The sequence below is a fragment of the Coccidioides posadasii genome, chromosome 3, assembly GCF_018416015.2.
Source record: "Coccidioides posadasii str. Silveira chromosome 3, complete sequence".
NCBI lineage: Eukaryota > Fungi > Ascomycota > Eurotiomycetes > Onygenales > Onygenaceae > Coccidioides > Coccidioides posadasii.
In genome coordinates this window covers 191229-211514 of record NC_089409.1, presented here as the reverse complement: position 1 = coordinate 211514, position 20286 = coordinate 191229, and the positions used below count along the sequence as shown (strand labels likewise).

The window sequence follows — 20286 nt, the reverse complement described above, 5'->3', positions numbered from 1 at the left end:
GAACGGAACAGACATATTTTGACCTTTCAAATGTAAAACTCCCGCAGAAAAGGGCCATTCATTGGATTCCGGTTTTGAAAAGAAATAGAAAACAAAACCGTGATGGGGAAAAAGAAAAAAAAAGAAAAAAGGGGAGAGAAACCCAAACGGTGACAATCGGGGGTATCAGGGGGTATCGGAAATCTGGCAACACTACGGAGTAGAAAGAGCAAATTCCATCAGACAGGAAAACTAAGAGCTCACACAAGTTGTGGACAAAATGAAATTGGTCATAATGCTCCGTCAAAAACCGCAGGGAGAAAAATAAGAACCGAAGGTATATCGAAGGGACCCACAAAGTGGCCATCCTTGTATGTCTAGATGCCTGGAATATAAAGATCAAAAGCGTCCGCCGTGTCTCGTTAAAACTAAAAAGATAAAGCAAAAGGTATCGTGCCTTCTTTTTTTTTTTTTTTTTGAGTGGGAAAAAAGGGGAAACAAAAAATAAAACAAAAATACATCATGAATGCAATATAATAAATATCACGGTTGTGCTGCAGGCGTCCGCGGATCAACCATGTTGCGCGATCTCAGGCGGGCAGCGGCCTCAGGGCCGAGTTTTCGGGAGAGCTTGGCAAAGTGCAGGCCGCAGGCATTGCAGAGAGTCCGAGCACCGTCGGGACCCCTGCGCCATTCGGGAGTTTCGGATCGGTTGCAGCTGTGACATTTGCCCGGTGGAGCTGGTTTCTAAATAAAAACACCAACATTCTTCAAGTCAGAAACCAACCCACAGAAAGAAGTGTAAAAGGGACGGTTTATTTCGTTTTTCATACCCCTCGACGCTTCTTAGCATCACCGCCAGCAAAGCCACCGCTGCCCTTGAATTCTTCTCTGTAGCCGGTAGATCGATCATGGTTGTAGCCTCGCTCGCTCTGCATCATACGCATACGCTCGCGTTGTTGCGCTATGGCGTGCTCCTGATCCAGTACCGCATTTCGAATCCTTCCGAGGGCATCCAGGTTCCGGCGTTGAAGTTGAAGCAAATCATCAATCTCGCCCAACGTCGGAAGTGTCTGATCCGCTCTATTCGACTGGTACATGCGTGTCGCGTGGATTCTCGAGAAATCCATGGTTTTGGCACTGGCATCGCCAACCTAAAACGAGACGATTAGCAAAGTGCAAACATCACAAAAATATAAAGGAAATCAATTAAAAAAAAAAGGAAAAAAAAAAGGAAAAAAAAGAAGAAAAAATATAAAATAATTGGGGGAGGTCTACCTCGTTCCAAGCAGCCTGCAAATCAAAAACATCCAGTTGGCGCTTTACAGACTCGCCATACGGAACCGAAGGAGCTCTGGAGATGGCACCGGCCTTCCCGGGTTCAATCGTTGAGTTTCCTTTGACCTCATGAAGCGCTGGAGGCCGTGCTACATGCGGTTGCGACCCATTAGGAGGGTATTGATATCCCGGAGGATAAGCTCCATATGCTGATGGCGAAGGCATCGAGCCTGTGAGGCCTGCACCCTGGATATCACAGCCGGAAGCTTGGGATTGTGCCGTCCTAGAGCTCTGGGTTGGGGATCTCCCTGAACCTAATGACATTATTGACGGATTCCTTGACTCTTGGGACCGAATTGAGGCCACGCTGGACCTTTGTCCTTCTGACCTTATCGACGCAGGTTTTCCGGAGAGGTGGTTCGCAAAGAGTTCCTGAGCGAAAGGCGCAGAGGATGCAGTGTGAGCAAAAGGATTGGGCGGGCCGTTTGTGCTCTCAACACCTGGTGGGAGAGGGGCATGTGACGTAGCTAAGGATTGTGTTTGTGGTGCTGCCGTTGTTGCTGATGATGGTGGCTGGAAGGAGAGTGAATTGCTTCCTAGAGCTTCATGGATGGAGGGTAAGGACTGGCGTTGATTGGAGTGCGTTTGCGGGAGAGGTGGGTGCTGGTGCTGGTCCGTTTCAGCATCTCGCACAGGGAGCCGATTCGGTGAGTAGGGGTATCCGGCTGATATGGAAGAGTAGTTCTGAAGAGAGGAAGAATATTTATGCTGGGGACGACCGGGCTGATATGCACCCGTTGTCGGACTCACAGGCGGAGAACCGTTTGCTGCCACGGGTTGAGGGTGGACCTGTGAACGTGGGCTGGCACTATTGCTCTTACCCAAATCCAGGAAACCTATTGACGGGAGCGACTCTGCGGAAGGGTGGCCGCCGCTAGCATTGACCTTGTTGGCTGAATCCTCCATAGCGTGTCCTTCCCGCTGTGAGAGCGGAAAAGTGACATGGTGCGGCATTGAAGGTGCGAAACGTGGCCAGTGACTGGGCCCTGCTTCTACCGTCCCCATTCCCAGGATATATAATTTTGGTTTTGTTTTTCCGTTCACCCCCCTCTAGACGGATCGAACACTCTAGCTTGGACCTCTTTTCCGCGAGCGGCTTTTCCAGCTACGTAGACGGCCTCACAGGGACGTAATTGACCCTCTATCCTTGCTAATTTCGGGAACTGAGACGCTTCAAGAGTTGAATTTCGTTTCCGCGATATGGATTCTGCGACTAGCCGATTTCGCCAGACAAACGATTGCGCTGCTGGACCCTAGCCAGTTCTTTCTATCTTTCTAAATCACACTCTCTCGTATACGCACTGTATTCTGAATATTGTCCAAATATCCAAGGTCCAGTTCCGCGGGTATAGAACGCGAGAGGAAGTAGAAGAATTGGATGAAGAGGGATGCAGGCTGGGACAATAAAATATGAGGATCCCGCGATAATAAAGAAGCGCCGTCGAGACCAGACGAAAGCAGAAGAGTAAGGTAATGTCGGGCGTTTTGGGGTACGGCAGGCCAAAAAAAAAAAAGGTAAAAGAAAAGAAAAGGTGCCAATAATAATAATAATAATACGGGTTGCAGATATAAAGAGTGTCAGACGTAACACAACCGTTTTCCACGCCGAGATGCGGCTCGCTTTGGTGGGTGAAAAGGAGAGATAAACGGTCAGGATTGCGGAAAAAAAGGAAAAAGATAACGGACTGGGCAGCAGTTCAGACAGGCCCGTTGGGAATATGTTACTTGGTGTTGTGGTCGTTATCCTTGTCCAGACATGGCAAAGATTAGCACACCAACTTTTGTATTGCTTTCTCGAGCCGCGAAGACGGAGATATAGGGCTGCAGCAGATCTCAGGGCAAATCCTGGGTCTGAAGATAGAGAGATAGATGTTAAAAAGGGGAATAGGGATAAGAGAGAGAGGAAGATGCAGAGAGTGCAGATGGACGGGAGCAACGAAGTGAGAGACAGCAAGGTTACTGAAGGGAGCAGGTGGAGATGGTTGGCCAAGTTCCCTGCCCAGCGCCCATCCACGGTGCTGCAATTATGGATGTAAGTAGCTAGTATGCAAGATGGACGTGTGGATGTGTGGATGGGATGGGATGGAATGGAATGGATGGATGGATGGATGGTGGATGTGTTCACCGCTCGAGCACGCAGCATGAAATTAACCAACTAACCAGCCAACCGGCCCACCCATGGCTGCCAGCAGGAAACAAGCGTGGAGTGGATCTGACACTGTTTCTTCCGCCCTGTGGTCCCATGGATTACGCAATGGCAGAGATCGCGAGTTTAATCAAACGGCGAGCCGTCTTCTAGAAGCGTAGTTAGGTCTTTACGGAGGACGCGCCGGTACCGAGACAATGCTAAAACTGAACATACATTTTCCATGCTCCATACTCCGTACAAAATACCTACAATCATCCACCCCGGAGCGCAAGTCGCAAAATTTCAGCGGGCGACCGATAGCGATGGATCCTGGCTATAATTCCATCTCGGTATAATAATGGGGCAGCTCTGGAACTTGGACGTGATTTACCTCTTTCGCCACCAGAATCCTAGCCCGATTTCAGATTGTCTGGCGAGATCTGGAGCCGAGGTGCTGTAGCCGGACAAAGAGAGACATCCTCAATGTATCCATTTCGTGTTGAACAAAGGGTAGCTTCGACGCCTTTGTGAGTGATGTTAAGGACTGTCCTTTTTGGTCCTGTTCTTTTCTTTTTCTATTATTTTATGCATATTTTCTTTTCTTTCCCCCCTCTACGCTGACCTTTTTGTTGCAGAGGACCGGAGCCGTCTCGCGCGGAAGAGGAAGGCAAGAAGAGAGCAGCAGCTGCATGGCCGGCCCAGCGATCTCCATCGAGTCAGGAGGCAATATACAGAGTACTTTGAACGATGAAATGGCTAACAAGGCCGGCCAAGATTTGCGCTGGGCCAAGGGGAACTGCATTCGGCAGTTGTTCGGTCCACCAGATCAATCCTTTTTCTCCCCAAGCAACGCAAAAAGAAAAAGGAAAGGAAAAAGAAAAGAAAAGAAAAAAGAAAAAAAAAAAAAAAAAAAAAAAAAAAAAAAAAAAGCCCAAAAAAGTAAACAAAAGCTCTCCCTCCCTTAGTTGCTGCAACTACTGCTTATCCTGCTCCTCCATAGACTGGAGTGCCGTGCAGTGCTCAGGTCTGAACCAACGAACATGTGGGCATGAACAATTACCTAATTGCCGGGAGAAGATCTCTCACGATTGCTCTGGTCAGTGTAAGATTCGGAGAAAAGCAACCAGCACCACACCGGGATGCCTGCAGCACATCACCAGCCATTCCATCGACAAGCTACCGAACTCAAACATGCTCATTGCCGTCGCTTGAGTGTGTGGACTACCCTGTTGGCGGTCCGTACGGAGTTTTACATATGTAGTACGCCTGCTGTTGCGCAAACCAAAAATGTCGATTGTCGCGGTACCGGGCTAATAACGAGATCCCGCAACCTAACGGGGTACGGGGGGTTTTCTTTGACTTGCTTTTTTCTTTGCAGCAGTTCCACCAATGGGCTGGGTGATTATCCGAGTGGAATCGACAAGGTAAATATACTAGTAGTGAGCCCACATAATCCAAGATGGACGTTTTATTTTTTTTACTTTTGATCTTTTTTATTTTATTTTGGCAGGGGGGCCTGGACAAGGTTGGCAGCCCTGGTCATTACAAGTGCGGTACAAGGGGGATCGGGCTGGATCGCGGGTCAGGGACCGGACCTGGAACCAACGCAGCTCTCGTGCAGAAACCATTCCAGACTTGGCGGCGAGAACAAATTTCCAACTGCCGGCAGCCAGTGGGTATGACTGGCGTGACGGAGGGCTGCATCGAGAAAGTCCGTGGGGAAAATTATTTCAAAAGAAAGAATAAATCTGCCTCCTTGAGAACTGCGGGCAACCGTCTAAGGAAAGAATTAAAAAGGGCAAAAGAGCGGAAGAATGATCGTCGAGTTTTGATTCTGAGATCGGGTCCGATTGATTCTTGACTGGCTCCATCTGATCGACAGCCCCTCGGGGTTTGGTGGATCGTATAGGAATACGAAGTACGGAGTACGGAGTGCGGGAGCTCACTTCAAATCCCGACGCGCGAGAGAGAGTGTGTGTATATGTGTATGTGTGGTGGGTGAGAGAGAGAGAGTGTGTGTGTGAGGGTGGACGACAAGATGTGTGGAAATAATGTTAACGTGTATGCGTATACTCTGTACAGATGGATGAATGGATGGATATGCCGTTCCCAATTACCCTCAGCAGACAACCTGACAACTGGGAAGTCGTGGAGATTGCGTGCGAGGCCGGGGGCGCGTCGATGCAAGCAAGGGAGCTGAGCTGGGCGAAACGGAGATCGAAATGAAGTGGCTGGTACTGAGCACAGAGTACCGGGAGCGGACGACGTATGTATTGTCCTCGTCTGTCTATTCTCTCATCCATGGTGTCGGGAGATGGATGCGGGCAGGGTGATGCAATCGTCCCGATCAGGAAAATAGAAGATTGCATCCGTCTGATCAGCGCAATCTTCAACGGTCGGCCTGTGTGTGTGGGGGGGGGGGGGGAATAAAAAGTGGAGGAATATACGGAGTGTGACCTGTACATAACTAACTAGTATGTACGGAGTATAGCTTATCCATTCATAGCACAGCTGCATTATTGTTTATGCCATGCTGTTTCTGCACGGTGGGGAACAGCACACACCATGTGTCGCGTAATGCCCTTCATAAAAGCGCCGGCATTAGCTCGGATTGTCGACCCAAAGACCTGCGCAATCTGGCAGGTCCGGCTGGCGAGTCTCAGCGATACGCGCCAATCATCGAGGTTACGATCTCCGTACGAAGGTATCGCGTCGTGTATTGTTGGTTACGCGGAAATTGCAGTGCTGCTTGGGCACCTCCAATCATTCAAAAAAAGTCTGCCCCATGTCATGTCGCGCTGGTCAGCTAACAAATATGAACAGCTCGTTCGCTGGCTGAAGAGGAGGGGAGGGGGAAGAGGGTTTTCGAGAGGGATAAATTCCCGCTGTAACGTGGTAGGAAGGGGATGAAACTCGATCGGCACCCTGACCTGAACACGTTTTCCGCATCCCTGGCCCCGGCATCCACAAGCACACACACATACTCTCTCTTCCTCTCACACACACCCCCCCTCTCTCTCTCTCTGTGGCCGTGCACTGGCAGAGCACAGATCCTCCGTCCCGTCCTGTCATGACCGGGGGAGGGGAGAAACCAAAATTACGATCAGGTAAAACTCCAAGCTAGGTAATTTACCAAGCTTTAACTTCCGACCATCACACCCAAAAATAGGCAAGGTTCGATCGCCCATCGAACGATCCAGAAAATCGCAGCGCCAACAGGCGGGGCAAAGTGTCCGCCTGACGCAGTTGGTCACCCTCCCCTAGCGGCAAGAGGGGGAGGAAAAAAAAAAAAAAAAAAAAAAAAAAAAAAAAGAACAAAACTTTTAAAATAACAAAAAGAGGATCCTTAATTTCCAATCTTGTTGTCACCAGACCCCGGCGTCCCTCAATCGAGCGTGTGGAGCCGCACATGAAGATGGGAAATCCCGATTGCGTGAAGGGGCTGGCCGGTTCAGCTCAGTTGTACGGAGTACGCAGTATGGAGCCTCGTGAGAAGTGAGGGAGGACGGATGGTGTCAGTTTGTATGGAAGAGCCAAGCGAGTCAGTTTTTGCTTCGTTTAACGGCGCGCAAAACCTTATCGCGAAGCAAATCCCGAGGCTTGTCGCCATGCATAATCCTTACTCGAAGCTCCAGAGCACGTCCTCTTTGCCCCTCCAATTGTCATTCCTCTTTTCGACAGGGCAAGGTGTTACCGGGCATGACCGTCAGCCAGGGGGGAAGGATCTCAAGTAGTTAATAATTGTGGAATACGATAGATCAGATCTGGGCAACCTCGAGACTTGGATCTTGGTTCCGCGCTGCGTTAGCTGGTCTCGCAAAACTCTATTCTTGCTGCCAGCCGTCGGGGGGTCGAAGCTTGAAATCATCGATCGACTCACATTTCTCTGTATGTACGGAGTACTCCGTGTACTCCGTATGATCCTCAAAAAAAGGAACGATCATTATGCATTATTCCGCACGTCGACGATTCGACAGCCGCTCTAAGCGACTTGTGCGACAGGGTTCCATTGTCGCGGGATCATTGTCCCATCAGACGAGGCTGCTCATCGACGCCACTGGGACAAGTGCAGACATCATGCCACCATGCACGAGAGTGCATCTCCTCTGTATAGTACATACGTCCAAACAAAGCAATAGCAAAGGGATTTCCCTCCAGACGCTAGATGGGTGCAAACATAACCTGCAGAGATCAGATGCGAACAGGCCACCTCCAATCGCAGCACCATCAATTTGTTCAATCCTTTTCTCTCAACGGATTGTGTATCTGAGGCCCTTTTTGGCAAAACCGACCAGTCACTGCAGAAAACTCCCTGGGCCCAATTCGCAATCCATTTATTGTGTGTTGCTCTAGGTGTAACACCACGGTATCACAGATCTATTTCCCGCTGGGTCGGCTCTCACGGCGGTGCAAGTAAGGTCCCTCCCGAATTCCGTATCCTGTTATTGGCTGTTGGAGAGTTATGGCTCTTCGCCACACGACAGACCTATTCCATAGAGTGCAGCTATTCCCTTCTTCATCTTCTGCTCTTTCGCGTTCCGCGGAGACTACCTTTCTCTAGGTGCTCTTGCCTTCGGGCTTCAAGCCGATAGAGTTCAATGCTTTGGGCGGGATCGAAACGGACACAGCTTCGCTGCACCAAGCTAGACTTGGAAGGCTCACGATCTGCAGAATTACCAACTGATCTCTGTACGACGATTAGCTGCTTCCCGCTACCGACATCCAACATTGAGCGTTGAACAGCATTTTCATCACTTGAAGTCCCCAATCCGATTGGGGTTATTGCATAACGATCCCCTATCTTTTTTCCTGCGTCTGGTCTCCGGAAACGGCTTGTGTACTCTGCATGATGGCTCCCGAATGAGAGCCAATCGCCAGGTCACCCAGCTCAATTCGTCAATGTATTTATCTCCTCCGTGAACCTGTGAAATCTCCTGCTGCAACCGGCTCGGTTCCAGCAAACACCGTTTGTTGAACGAGGGACAAGTTCACCGATACCCACACGACAGGTACACAACGTGCGTTCCCTCCTCTGCATGCACGTATGAAACCTTCCTCTGTACTACCACCTCCAGGCTTCCAAGGCCTCTCCCAGTGCAGTCCACAGACATCCGGATACCGCCCATCACACATACTTGCTAGTAGCGCAAATCGGGCATAAAAAGGGGCAACCACTGCGACTCGGTTAGCCGTCAAAAAGGGCATTTCGCAGTCAAAAAGAAATGCTACGTTCATCTTTGCTAACCCTTGTCAAAACATACAAGGCAATAGCAGCTGCAGTAGACCCAGGCCCCAAGTCCCTGTACAAGGTGAGAAGGAGCTTGGTAACGTTCCACTCTGCCTGTCTCGCCATGGTTGTATCCGATGGTCGCCTGCAGCATTTATTGGTTTCACTGTCTCATATCTTCTGCATGCGCTCCGGCTGTTGGCCCTTGGCATCCAGCAAAAAGAGAACCCCATCCAAAATACGAAACTTGAGTCCTGGGATCCTTGCCTTCCACTGCATTCAGGGAAATGTCTTAGACCGACTTCCTCCGTAAAACGTCCCGGAAATAATAAGTAGAGTTCGTACTGGGTGATATCGTGCAAGGATGCGATCTATCCTGGCCCGGCAGCTGAACTTTGTATGTAACCATATCCTCCACACAGAGTACCAAATACGTATTTATCCAGGGCCTTCCATGAAAGCTCAGACTCTTCCGGGGAGCTTAATTAATTAGCAGCCAGTCTGCGTACTACATATGTCTTTCCAGGTCGTCGGGTCCCCCCGTCAAGGTTCTCCTGGGTCCTCCTGCTGCGTGGGAGGATCTCGGTGTTTTTCAAGAACAAAGACGGACCAGGTGTGGGAAGGGAAATCAATTCATGTGATGATTTCATCGAGGGCCCGTTTATTCAGGGTACTTGCATTACTAACTGCACGGCGAATTCTGCTCATCTCCATGACTCAGATCACATCGATCTTCGCATTGTCGGGGATTGAATCTCGGCTCCACATGTTTGAATGGTGGGAACGCGGGATTCATCGAGATCATCGTGAAGTGTCAAAAAAAGCAGGACGCAAAATCGTCGTCATCCGCATTGCAGATCGGAGGATTCATTGCTGCACATCATCGATGTCACGGGGTTGGGTGGTGTGGTTTTTTCTCCCCTTGCTGTCCCCAATTGTATATCGCTCCTTTTAAGGATGCTCGCTTAATTTGATGACAGAGGCCTAACTCTCTGATAATAGTTACTGTCAGCTTCCCTAACCGATAAATGGGTAGGGATCACGGACCGATGATATCGGTGCTGAACAGAGCCCTTGCAACACTGAGAAGGATACAGTGGTCCATCACCATCAAGACACATACCCGGCTGCATTGTCCCTTGGCAAGTGTTGCGGTCAATCAATTATTATGAAACTGGGGTGCGTGGAGAGTGTGATGGACAAGCGACATCTCTCTTACCTAGGCAAATTTGTCCCTGTCTCATGCAGCCAAGGTAGTCAAAGGATCACCTGTGCTCCTTTCGTTACCATCCTTATGGATGCAAACAACTTCGAATATTGCTGCAGATAAGTCATGTCATTGTGCTTGCCTGGCTGCAGAAAACTCTCTTCAGTGTACTCTGTATTGAACAAAGTTGGCCTGTACCCCCATGGACAAGGCCAACCTGGTGGCTTATCTTCCAAGAGGAGCTCAATGGTCAAGTGGGCGGCCATGATTATAACTATGTCGTTACTATGTCGTTAAGTGTTAAGTGTGTCCATAACCATCGACCAGTCTGGAGATTTGCAAAAGGCAACAGGGGAATAGTGTTTTGCTTCATAGAGATGGGACTCTATTATTTTATCTTTCTTTCTTCAGGGTCTGATCAAGAAAGATCAAGTGGAAATTCAAAAGCCCGTGTAGACGGCCAGTCATAGACAAGGTAGATATCCCCAACCACCCACAATCAAATCTAGATGCATTGTATATTCTCATGCCAAACCCAGTATTTGTCTATGAGCGTGGCCAACCAGATTAAAAAAAGAAAAAAATTAAAATAAAAATAATGATCAAAATCCAGCTCGCTCATCAGTGTCTATATCCAGTATGAAAACCAAGCACACACGAAAGATATTCACTCGAAAAAAAAAAAAAAAAATTTCACAAGGAATATACAGTCCAATCACTGTCCTTCCGGCTCTTCACTCTTGGCCAAACTTGTATACAACATCTCCCAGCCAATGCTTCCGCCCTTCCCTTCCTTCTCTGTGATCTTTTCCACTGCTTTGACAAGGTCGTAACAAATCTTCTCTGAAACGACGCTATCTTGTTGGTAATCGGGATGCTTTGCGACAAACTCTCTGATCCACTTCGCATTTGTCAATAGCCTACCGTCTGCCCGATAGCGGATTAAGTTGAGGTAGTTTGCAAGAGCACATCGAGTCTCAACATCGATGTTGATGCTGTTGAGGTACGATTCGACAATTGGAATCAGACCGGGGAATTCCCCAGATGGTGAGCCGTTGATGATGTCGGCGACGGTCATTAACTCGTACTCGGATTCCACTGGTAAAAGGCACGGGGATGGAGGCGCGGATGGGGAGCGAGAGCTGGAAGGCGAGCTGCTGGCGGTCTGGCGAGGAAGACGGTGCGGGAAAGGGTCTTTCCGGAAGTAAAATTTCTTCTCAAGGACGGCGTTGCGGGCATGAGCCGTCTCCATGTTCTCAGTCGTCCGGGCAATCGGGATATAGAAGTTCAGATCGAAGCTTAGAATCGCCCGAGTAATCAGTACCATAAATATGCTGAACGCGGCATTTTCAAAATCAGTGATCTGAATCTCCATGGGTCGGAACTCGACCCGCCAGCCGATGTCGTTTTCAGCCGGCGGCGGCTTGAATCTAATGTGCTGCCAATTGGTAGACTGGAGATTCTCAAAGTGATCGGTCTTGTTGAGGTCGAGTTCTTCCAAGTCTTCTGCAAATACAACAATTGGATCGCGGATAAACAAGTGGGCGAAATGGGTTGCCAAAAGGCCATCCATTCCGCCATCCATCAATCGCTTTTTGATGTCTTCATCTATAACGAGGTCAGGGTCCATGTACTCTGGGCGTAACCTCGGATCTTGAGAGATATAGGTCGAATTGGAGCTATAGCGAGATTTTGGGATTCTCCATCTGTCGCTTTTCAGGGGCTGGATGAACGTCAGTAAGAATCCGTCAAGAGCAGCTCAAAAGGTCCTCACCTTTTCTCCTAGCTCCTCTGCTGTCCTGCAATCCACAGCTCCGCTAATTTGATTCCATCTAACGTCAGTGTCGACAAGGAAGCCCTTGTAAATCGGAGTTGCCGCCGTCAGCGCAAGCAGAATAGGCCCCAATGGGCTCAATTGATCGTAGAGCTTCCTCCCCTCATTAATATTCATGCACTGGAAGGTAATCTGCAAACAGCAGCTTCCCATTCCAAAAGCCATTGCATCCATGTAGACATGGCCCTTCTTCACGGCCCCGTTCCGGACATCGCTGTCTTCTGGCCAAGTGTGGAGGTCATAGTTGACTGTAGGATCATTGAACGGCCAGGGAGTATTGGTATCCCGAAAGATAGGGACGTTTAATTCCACCTTTCGACCTCTTCTTTGTCTGATATTGGCCGCCAAGGTAGGGAAGCGAATATGTGGATTTGCGATCTCATCCGGAACGAACTGCGAGCGCAATGCGGCCCCAGACAGCGGGTAGTTGGGCGTGTAAAAATCATCCTTCGTTCCCAGTCGTGGGAATGTTGTAAGGGTAATAGGGTACTCGTTTGGAGCCATGTGGTTCTTTGCGATCACTCGTCTGATGGGTAGCGTAAGTATCGGTGTTCGTTCATTGGGTTTGACAAGACGTTATCCATACCTCCGCTTCATGTCTGATTCCACTTTCAGGAGGTCTTTAAATCCTATACCCCAGGGCTTTCCTGGTGTTGCCTCGAGCATGAAGCGTCCAAACTCCGGATGAAATTTTGGGAGTGGTTCCGCCCTGATAGCGACGGAATGACGGTCAGTTATCTTCCGCGCTCAGAAGAAGCCAGAAGGTTACGGTGGGCTCACGAGTCGTCCCCTTTCGCAAGCTCTTCATCTCTCGCAAGCGATTTGAGGATTTCCGCCTGGCAGAGTGACAGCCGCACTTTCCGCTCATTATCATCCACAGCTACAACGAGGTATTCAACCTAACACGAGGTTCAGCAGATGCCGAGACAGGGGCGTGGCAGTCGAGGAAAATACCTCGTCACCCCAGAGCAACGCATCTCTCTCCTTGCCCTTTGCCTTGTTCCAGATGCTCAACAATTGCTAGAAAGCTTTTCGTCAGGATGGTCCAGCTGGACTTTGTGGGACTGGGGATCACCGGGGATACCTCGATTCCCCACCGTCTGACTTGCGTCGCTCTCTTCTTCGCCTCCGGCCACGGCAGGGGCGTCCCGAGAGCCCTGTAGCACAAAACAATTGCGTGTCAGCTCGATGAACCTGCTTATCCGGACCTGGGTTTTTTCACGAAAAAAGGGTGGAGGAGGGGGATGAGGGAGGGGGGAGAGGGGAGGGGGAGGACCGAGAATACGTACAGCAGCCCCATGGCGCAATATCAGACGGAAAGCACTCAACACGCGTGGCTACGATGGCGCTTTCGGGGAGACTTGACGAAATGCAAAGAGCACCTGTATCGCCATGAGGGGATATTAAAAAGAGTAATCGGGGTTCTGCCTACGAGAAACCAGCCGCAGATGATGATAAATCCTTCGCTTTGGCGTTCGGCATTCTCGCAGCCCCGATTAATAAGCGAGGGGCAAACGGGGTTGAACTTAAATAGTCTTCCGCAACGGAAACGAACGGAGCGCCCGAGACAAGGCGTGCATTCTTTTTAACTATCGTCCGGGCCGGTAGAGGCTGAGGGTGTCCATCGTGCGATTCCCATGTCTTTTGAATGAATACCTTCGTGGCAGGCCGCTGCTAAGATGAAGGCGGGGTTGGACATATAAAAGTGGTGGTTGAAGCCGGCATGATGAAACTTCCGCCCCTCCAATCAACCCTTGTCGGCGCTGCACGACGATAAGAAAGATGGTGTGAATCGGCCCTGTGGGCTGCAGGGCGATCTTCCGGGACGGCTGACGAACCCCGATCACCACGACATCCAGCGGTGCCTCCATTGTGCTGTTGGGACATTTGCGTCTGCGCTTCGATGCTCCCAGTTATCCTTGGCTCAGGAAACTCCCTCATTAATTTGATCGATCCTAGCCTGAAAGCATCGGGACAAAAGGGAATTATCGAGATAATAACCTGAGACGCCCTAATGACGTTGAAGTTCAACTGGTTATCAAATACCGGAGAGCTCCGGCGGTTTCTTTCTCTTCTTTTCTTTTCTTTTCTGTTCCTTTTTGGTTCAACAACCTCAAGAAAGCTGCGCGCTTCCCACCCGAAGAGGCCCTGCTGAAACAGAAGAAAAAAAAAAGAAAAAAAAAAAAAGGAGATAAAGATATTCGTAATTATATTACCCGAAGCAGTGCACGAAAGTCACTTCAGAATGGATAAACGAGTCAAAAAAATTCCCGAGATTCCAGTGCACACATTCTCACCTCCACGCGAGTACACATCTTCTGAGCTTCTTCCCCAGATATCCATTATAGTTAAGGATCATAAAGAGTAGGTACCTACATAAAATTACTCCCACCGACTACATCTCACAACAAAACGCCTAGCTAAGTCATATTTACAAAGAGAGATAATTCTTCAGTCCACAACAAGGACACGCACACCCTTGCTACCCACTTTAGGGAAAGGGAGAAAAAGATCATGCTTCAGAGTCACATCCTCACGAGTGGTCTCGAATAGTTCAAACTTCAGTTCGCGGAAAATCTTGGAGATGGCAAGGAGAAGTTCGGCTCTTGCCAGGCTGTTGGAAGTTGATTAGAAGGTATTGGACGAATGAGAAACGTGGGAAGACACGTACTTGATTCCAACACATTGGCGGGATCCTTTGCTGAACGCGACGAGATATCTTTCCAGGTACTTTCGTCGGTCGGGGTCAAGCCATCTCTCGGGGACAAAATTGTATGAATCTGGGAAAATATCTTCATTGTGATGCATCATCACGCTTGTCATACCCACAGGAGTCTGGTTCGATGATAAGCAGCTGGAAATATAGTTAAACAGACGGGGTGACCTTACGCCTGCTGGAATAGACCATTCCTTGTACTGGAGATCACGATCGGGGCAAATTCTTTGCAGCCGAGAGCTAACACCATATGAAATCCTATACCTTGATCAGTGGATACTGGAAAGTAGGGGTTACAGATGACGCCAACATACCGAAGGGCTTCAAGCATTACTGATGTCTGATAATCCATAGTCAGAAAGCCTTCCTTTCGAATCAGGTGTTGCAGCAGAGCTTACCAGGTACGGCATCTTCTCCAAGTCCACAACAGTTGCAGTTCGATCTGGATCGAGTCTATTCAGTTCTTCAAGCAGCTTGTCCATTTTATCCTTGTTTTCAAGCAGATAGTAAGTCAGCCACGTAAGTGTTTTCGCAACTGTTTCGGAGCCAGCACCGATAACTCCTTGGATTTCTTGCGCTAGTCGTTCGGGACCTTTCTCCTCGGGCGGAAGGTTGCTGTCGAGTATGTCGTGGAAAAAAGTCGGATGGTCGTATGACTTCCGCTTCTCCTCATAGTCGGGCTGGCTGTGCTCTCTGATAACTGAATTGATGAGAACTTTGCAGCGGCGTTGGAAAACAAAGAACAAATTCATGCCGGGATCGACCCTGCCAACCAAGCCCTCTGGTAGAGCCTTGAGCCAGTATAACAACCATGGATACGGCTTGAAGAAGACTGTGGCCTTGGCGATGGCGCTCAGGGTCTCGCTCCAGTGGGGGATAAAATCGGGCTCGTCCAGGTAGTGAAAGCCGGTTCCCATAGTGTAATCTGATATGACATCTGTGGAAAAGCAGGTGTACGGATACTGCACCACAATCGGGACTCCTGTGCCCTTGAATTCCTTTAAGCGATTGCAAAGCTTGTTTACAAGAATCTGGATGGCCGGTTCCAGCTTTCGAATCCGAGCCATGGAGAAATACGGGTTCATGTTTGAACGGCGAAGACGATGATGGGCATGGCTTATCGTGGAGATAGCTGCCATCGGCGTACCGAACTGACCCGTGTAGTACGAGTACTTGTCTCTCGGGCTATCTCGTGAGTACAGAACATCGTAGTACTCCGGGTCGTTGATGTGAAGTTCATGAGGGCTGATCCTAACAATGGGGCCTAAAAATTGATAACGGATAAGATATAACTAGTTTTTGTCTGATGGTTTAATAAAAAGGATAGACACGGACCATATTTTTCGTGCATTTTTATGATCTCAAAGGTATATTTTCCGTGACATATGGCATCATAGTAAAACTCGTACCACCGAGTGGCTGCGGCGAGCTTAGGTCCCGGGAACTTGGATAAAGGGGAGAGCCACAGCCGATAGACAACCACCGCTGTCACATACACGAGGTATGCCGCTGTGGCGGTCAAAAATGGATGTTCCTTTATCAGCGGTAGAGCCTCCATCCTGCGTCAAACCCCCTGTCGATTTTAGCAAAACTGGGAGAACGAAGTTAAAGAGGAGCTGTTTGTCGCAGCAGCTGGGTCTGAAGTGCCTTTTTCTATCCAACTCGCGGCTCCACCAAACACTCCAGAAACTCTTGACAGTCAACCTTAAAAGGAAAAACTAAAAAAAGGATGGCCCGTCAGCGGAGTTTGCAGACCAGTGTGCAGAGGCAGGTCGCTTGACTCGCTGGGAAGAATCGGCCAATGAGAAAAATATAATCACGGAGCGAAGTGATCCAGCCGTGAAATTAAAGCCGCAGCCCCGCTCGCTAAGGCTCGCAAACTATGTATGCGGAGGACGGGGCCAAGTTGCCTTTTGTCACGGAATCTCAGAAGTATCAACAATCCCCCATTCTCCGTACCGAGGACGTGGTTCTCTACAGAATGGAAACGGATGTCACTGGTGCATTCAGTGTATAAGCGTCATAAGGGAGGGAGAAGCCGTGCAGGGTTCGTCTACACTATCTCTTGCGTGTTAAACGTATGCAAGAAGATTGGGGCAGGCTTGAATGCCATGGAGATCGCCTCTCATCTTCGTGTGTCGGGCTCATTTGGCTTCCACGTCGCCAGTCGGCAGGCGGAGACGGCTAGACAGATCATTTTCAATTTGGTTAAGTGTTTGAATCCCAGCCATTCACGACGAGTGTGATGGCCAAATGCGAGCGACGATTCTTGGCGACGATGCTCGAACCCGGTGTTTGGATGCGTGAAGCAACTCGGGCTCGTTTGGAAGAGCGTGGTGGCTGCGAGCGCCTGTTTAGCCCGGCGAGTCATGCATCGAGCGCCAACACGCTTAGCACGTCTCAGTCGGCTGGGGGGAGGGAAGATGCCGATCTCCAGCAACGAACACGCGCTGCCCAGCCCCTATTTTGAGCTCCGGATGACCCTGGGCTCGACATGGGATAGTATGGTGTATGTACACCGAGACCGGAGGAGATTTGAACCCTAGGCCCGGCTGTGAAGTCGAAACCTGTGTCAACACGAACAAGCATGCTTTCGGATGAGAGAGGATATTGAGCGTTCGCCCTTGGACCGGCTCCGTCGATAGCCCGTCTTTCCTGCAAGGACCTTATTTTGGGAGGATCTGGGGTGGAGAAGAGCGGGTTGTATTGGTCGACGCGCTAACTAACAAAACTCACCTTCTGTAAGTTGGAGAGGTGACTAAGCAGCAGCAGCCTGAGAGTGGCGCAAGCGTAGACAAACAGCGCAAAACTCAAAAAGCTAGGCCAATCAGAGCGCGGGGAATTCAAGGCGCTCGCGCGCGCGGCTCGAAACTCTATCATCATCACGTGATACATGTGGCGTGCCCAGTGCGGTCTGGGTTTGCGGGCGATGGGGAGGTTGGCTGCTCTGCCGGCGAGGGAGAGAGATGGGATGAGAGGATGAGGGTGAGGAGAGGGTGAGTGTGAGGGAGGGAGCCGAGTGGTGGCCGGCGTCAACCAATGCGGGGGGAGGATGCGTGTCATCGAGACTGTGCCAGGTCGGCAATCGCTCTTCTGCGATGGAGGGTCGCTGTCCTGCATACACGGGAGTACTGTCCAACTACAGAGTAGTTCCCCAAGTCAATACGTGGTCTTGCTGGTGGTCTGGACGCTTATATGTATGTGCACTCATATGTGCTGTAACTCATTTGTTCCGTCAAGCTGCGAGCCTCAAAAAAGGGGAAAAAGCGGACACCCGGGTTTAGAGCTGGGATTGCTGCCAAACCAAACGGCCCCCCGGACCGAGCGGCCCTTAAGGCCCTCGAACGACGCAAGGAGCTGACTAGGGGCTGTCGCTGGGGCCTTTTGGGGGGGCAACGCTCCGGGGATCCCTTCCGCGCCAGTAGCGTCAAGCGTGCCTCCGAAGCCCAGCGAGTCCGGTGCGCAGAACGCCGTTTCCGGGGCCCACCGCTCGCGCCCCCCTCCTCCTCAGTTCGTCTTTAACCCCCCCGATGCGCTGCAGCTCGCCCCTTGGCTGTCAACTGCCATTGGGCGCTATCGGCGCGCTAAACAAACCCTCCCGTAACGAGGAACAGGTGACGAGAGCGGCATTTTGCCTGGTCGCCGATAATAGTCAATATTCCCTTGCCCATCAAACCAATAATTAACTCGTCCTATTATTTGGCTTTTTTTTACCAGCGAAAAATCGCCTCTTTTTGGCATTTAATAATACTACGTATATTCACAAATTTTTCCCCGTCAAAGCGATTTCCTGTCCACTCTCAACAACATCATCCGGGAGATAGGGGCCATATATCCACCGAATCCATACACAGTAATATTCCTCGCAGAGATTGGTACTCTTGCCAGCTTGAGTCGATATCGAGAAGATGGCACAGGAGCCCGCCGCGACGACCTCGTCGCCCCGCGAGCCGCCCGAGGCTTCACCGCAACAACCTGCCATCGTCCCGGCAGTCAGTACGCCCCTGTCATCTCCTACCAAATACAATCATGCTGTTACTGACCTCCGACACAGGATGACCACGACCTCTATGATGGAGACTCGGATGCTGCCTCGTAAGTGCATCGGATTGGAAGATTCCGCCGGGTCTACAGTGAGACTCAAGCTCCGTCCCATCATAGGTTTGAGAGCAGCACAGCCTCGCTCACTTCAAGTATTCTGGGCCACAAGTAAGATATTTCCTTGGACTTGATAGATCAACCTCTAACATGCAAGCAGATATGAAGTTAGTCTGTGTTCTGTTGGCCCTGGTTCACATCGAAACTAAGGCAAGTGTCTGTAGAATGGAAGACGATACCACGCCTACAGAGAAGGATCATATGTCATTGTAAGAAAGACACTCTTCCCTTCACATTCGCTCCTCATGGGTGTGTGAACAGATCTTGCTGACCTTCCCCAGCCAAATGATGAGAGAGAACAAGACCGGCTCGATCTAGTAAGTCGCCTCTTCCATCCCTGGCATTGGTTCAGAGCGCATTCTGGTTACTCACCATTTTATTCCCCCCCTTCTCTTTTCTTTCACAGCATCATCACATCTACAACATGATCCTAGGAGGAGAGCTTTACCGCGCCCCAATTCCACCAGGTACATCCAAAATCTTGGACCTTGGAACCGGCACTGGAAGTTGGGCAATTGATGTCGCTGAGTATGGTCACCCCTTACAACCAAGTGTCTGATGTTTGAATATTAAACTGTACTTCTTAGTAAACTCCCCGAAGCTGTCGTGACAGGTCTGTTGCCACCGTCTTCTGGCCCCTTCTTCACAACCTGAATGATTAACTTGCTGTTTGTCAGGGATCGATCTGAGCCCCATCCAGCCATCATGGTAAGATTGCCTCTTCCTTTTGACCAATTCCGGGAGAAGCATGGCCTTAACCAGCTCTAATAGGATTCCAACAAATTGCAAATTTGAAATTGATGACTTTGAGGCAACCTGGAATTTCAGGGACCCGTTCGATTTCATCCATGCCCGGAGCATCGAAGGCAGCGCCAAAGATTATAAGCGTCTATTCCGCCAAGCCAAGGATAACCTTCGACCCGGAGGCTGGTTTGAGGTCGCGGACGCGACGGTGGGGGTTTTTGGCGACGACGACACCATCAACAAGGCCCCAAACATCCTGGAATGGCGCGACCACCTGATCGATGCAAGTGCTAAGTTTGGAAAACCTATGGGGGTATCAAAGAACTACAAACAATGGTTTATCGACACTGGATTTGAAAATGTGACTGAGGAGATCTACAAGGTAAGCTGCGTTACTATCAGGACGTATACATGGATTCTACGTGTGGCTTGCGAGCTAATCTTTTAACCACAGGTTCCATTTTCGCCTTGGGCCAAGGATAAAAAACTCAAAGAGCTGGGACGATATCAACAGGCGATGATGCTGGAAGCCCTAGAGGCCTACTCACTGGCTCTTTTCACGAAGGTCTTGAACTGGGATGTTAATCGAATCCAGCTTCTCTTGGTTGGGGTTAGGAAGGAACTTATGGACAGAAGTCTCCACATCTACTCCCAATACTACATCGTATATGGACAGAGACCACAGAATTCTTGAAGCTGAAAGGGCATATTTTCACGCGTCTCTCGATTCCCACTCCGTTTCCTTCCCAAATTTCTTTTTATTATTTGAAAATAATGCCACCCAATTCCCCATTTACTGCGATGGCGAAAAGTGAAAGACAGTATGTAATTAACGATTCTCTTCAATATTCGAGCTCCACTTTGTTGTCTGATCGCAGAGGCGAGAATACCGACGTGTGTCAGATATCAAGGTTTCGCGTAACTTCAATTTCGGGCCGTTAGCAGCAATCCCACC

At 49.8% G+C, this 20286-nt stretch overlaps 6 protein-coding genes across 6 annotated transcripts; 3 read left to right on the top strand and 3 right to left on the bottom strand.

Annotated features, from left to right (window-relative positions):
• Nucleotides 1-522: 522 nt before the first annotated feature.
• D8B26_004965 (uncharacterized protein) lies at nt 523-2223 on the bottom strand (the record flags this gene model as incomplete). The annotated part of the gene is made up of 3 exons (XM_003066777.2): nt 523-726; nt 813-1133; nt 1258-2223. 3 exons carry the CDS (start codon nt 2221-2223, stop codon nt 523-525), a joined length of 1491 nt encoding a protein of 496 aa, XP_003066823.2.
• Nucleotides 2224-3035: 812 nt separating this feature from the next.
• Nucleotides 3036-3353, top strand: D8B26_004964 (uncharacterized protein; the record flags this gene model as incomplete). Its single annotated transcript, XM_066124662.1, has 1 exon — nt 3036-3353. The coding sequence occupies one exon, from the start codon at nt 3036-3038 to the stop codon at nt 3351-3353; it is 318 nt and encodes a 105-aa protein (XP_065980743.1).
• Nucleotides 3354-8667: 5314 nt separating this feature from the next.
• D8B26_004963 (uncharacterized protein) lies at nt 8668-8985 on the top strand (the record flags this gene model as incomplete). The annotated part of the gene is made up of 1 exon (XM_066124661.1): nt 8668-8985. One exon carries the CDS (start codon nt 8668-8670, stop codon nt 8983-8985), a length of 318 nt encoding a protein of 105 aa, XP_065980742.1.
• Nucleotides 8986-10276: 1291 nt separating this feature from the next.
• On the bottom strand, nt 10277-13687 carry GCS1_1 (Zn finger-containing GTPase- Activating Protein for ARF). The gene is made up of 7 exons (XM_003066778.2): nt 13003-13687; nt 12798-12870; nt 12668-12733; nt 12494-12612; nt 12300-12422; nt 11654-12239; nt 10277-11602 (listed from the first exon to the last, which is right to left on the bottom strand). Exons 1-7 carry the CDS (start codon nt 13011-13013, stop codon nt 10595-10597), a joined length of 1986 nt encoding a protein of 661 aa, XP_003066824.1. The 5' UTR covers nt 13014-13687; the 3' UTR covers nt 10277-10594.
• A 201-nt stretch (nt 13688-13888) lies between these two features.
• Nucleotides 13889-16112, bottom strand: D8B26_004961 (uncharacterized protein). Its single transcript, XM_003066779.2, has 6 exons — nt 15765-16112; nt 14828-15693; nt 14744-14769; nt 14603-14687; nt 14385-14548; nt 13889-14327 (listed from the first exon to the last, which is right to left on the bottom strand). Exons 1-6 carry the CDS (start codon nt 15985-15987, stop codon nt 14165-14167), a joined length of 1527 nt encoding a protein of 508 aa, XP_003066825.2. The 5' UTR covers nt 15988-16112; the 3' UTR covers nt 13889-14164.
• Nucleotides 16113-18164: 2052 nt separating this feature from the next.
• On the top strand, nt 18165-20285 carry D8B26_004960 (uncharacterized protein). The gene is made up of 11 exons (XM_003066780.2): nt 18165-18421; nt 18484-18524; nt 18591-18638; nt 18688-18694; nt 18752-18796; nt 18869-18904; nt 18994-19115; nt 19175-19200; nt 19265-19295; nt 19359-19713; nt 19786-20285. The coding sequence occupies exons 1-11, from the start codon at nt 18338-18340 to the stop codon at nt 20023-20025; spliced, it is 1035 nt and encodes a 344-aa protein (XP_003066826.1). The 5' UTR covers nt 18165-18337; the 3' UTR covers nt 20026-20285.
• Nucleotide 20286: the final 1 nt, after the last annotated feature.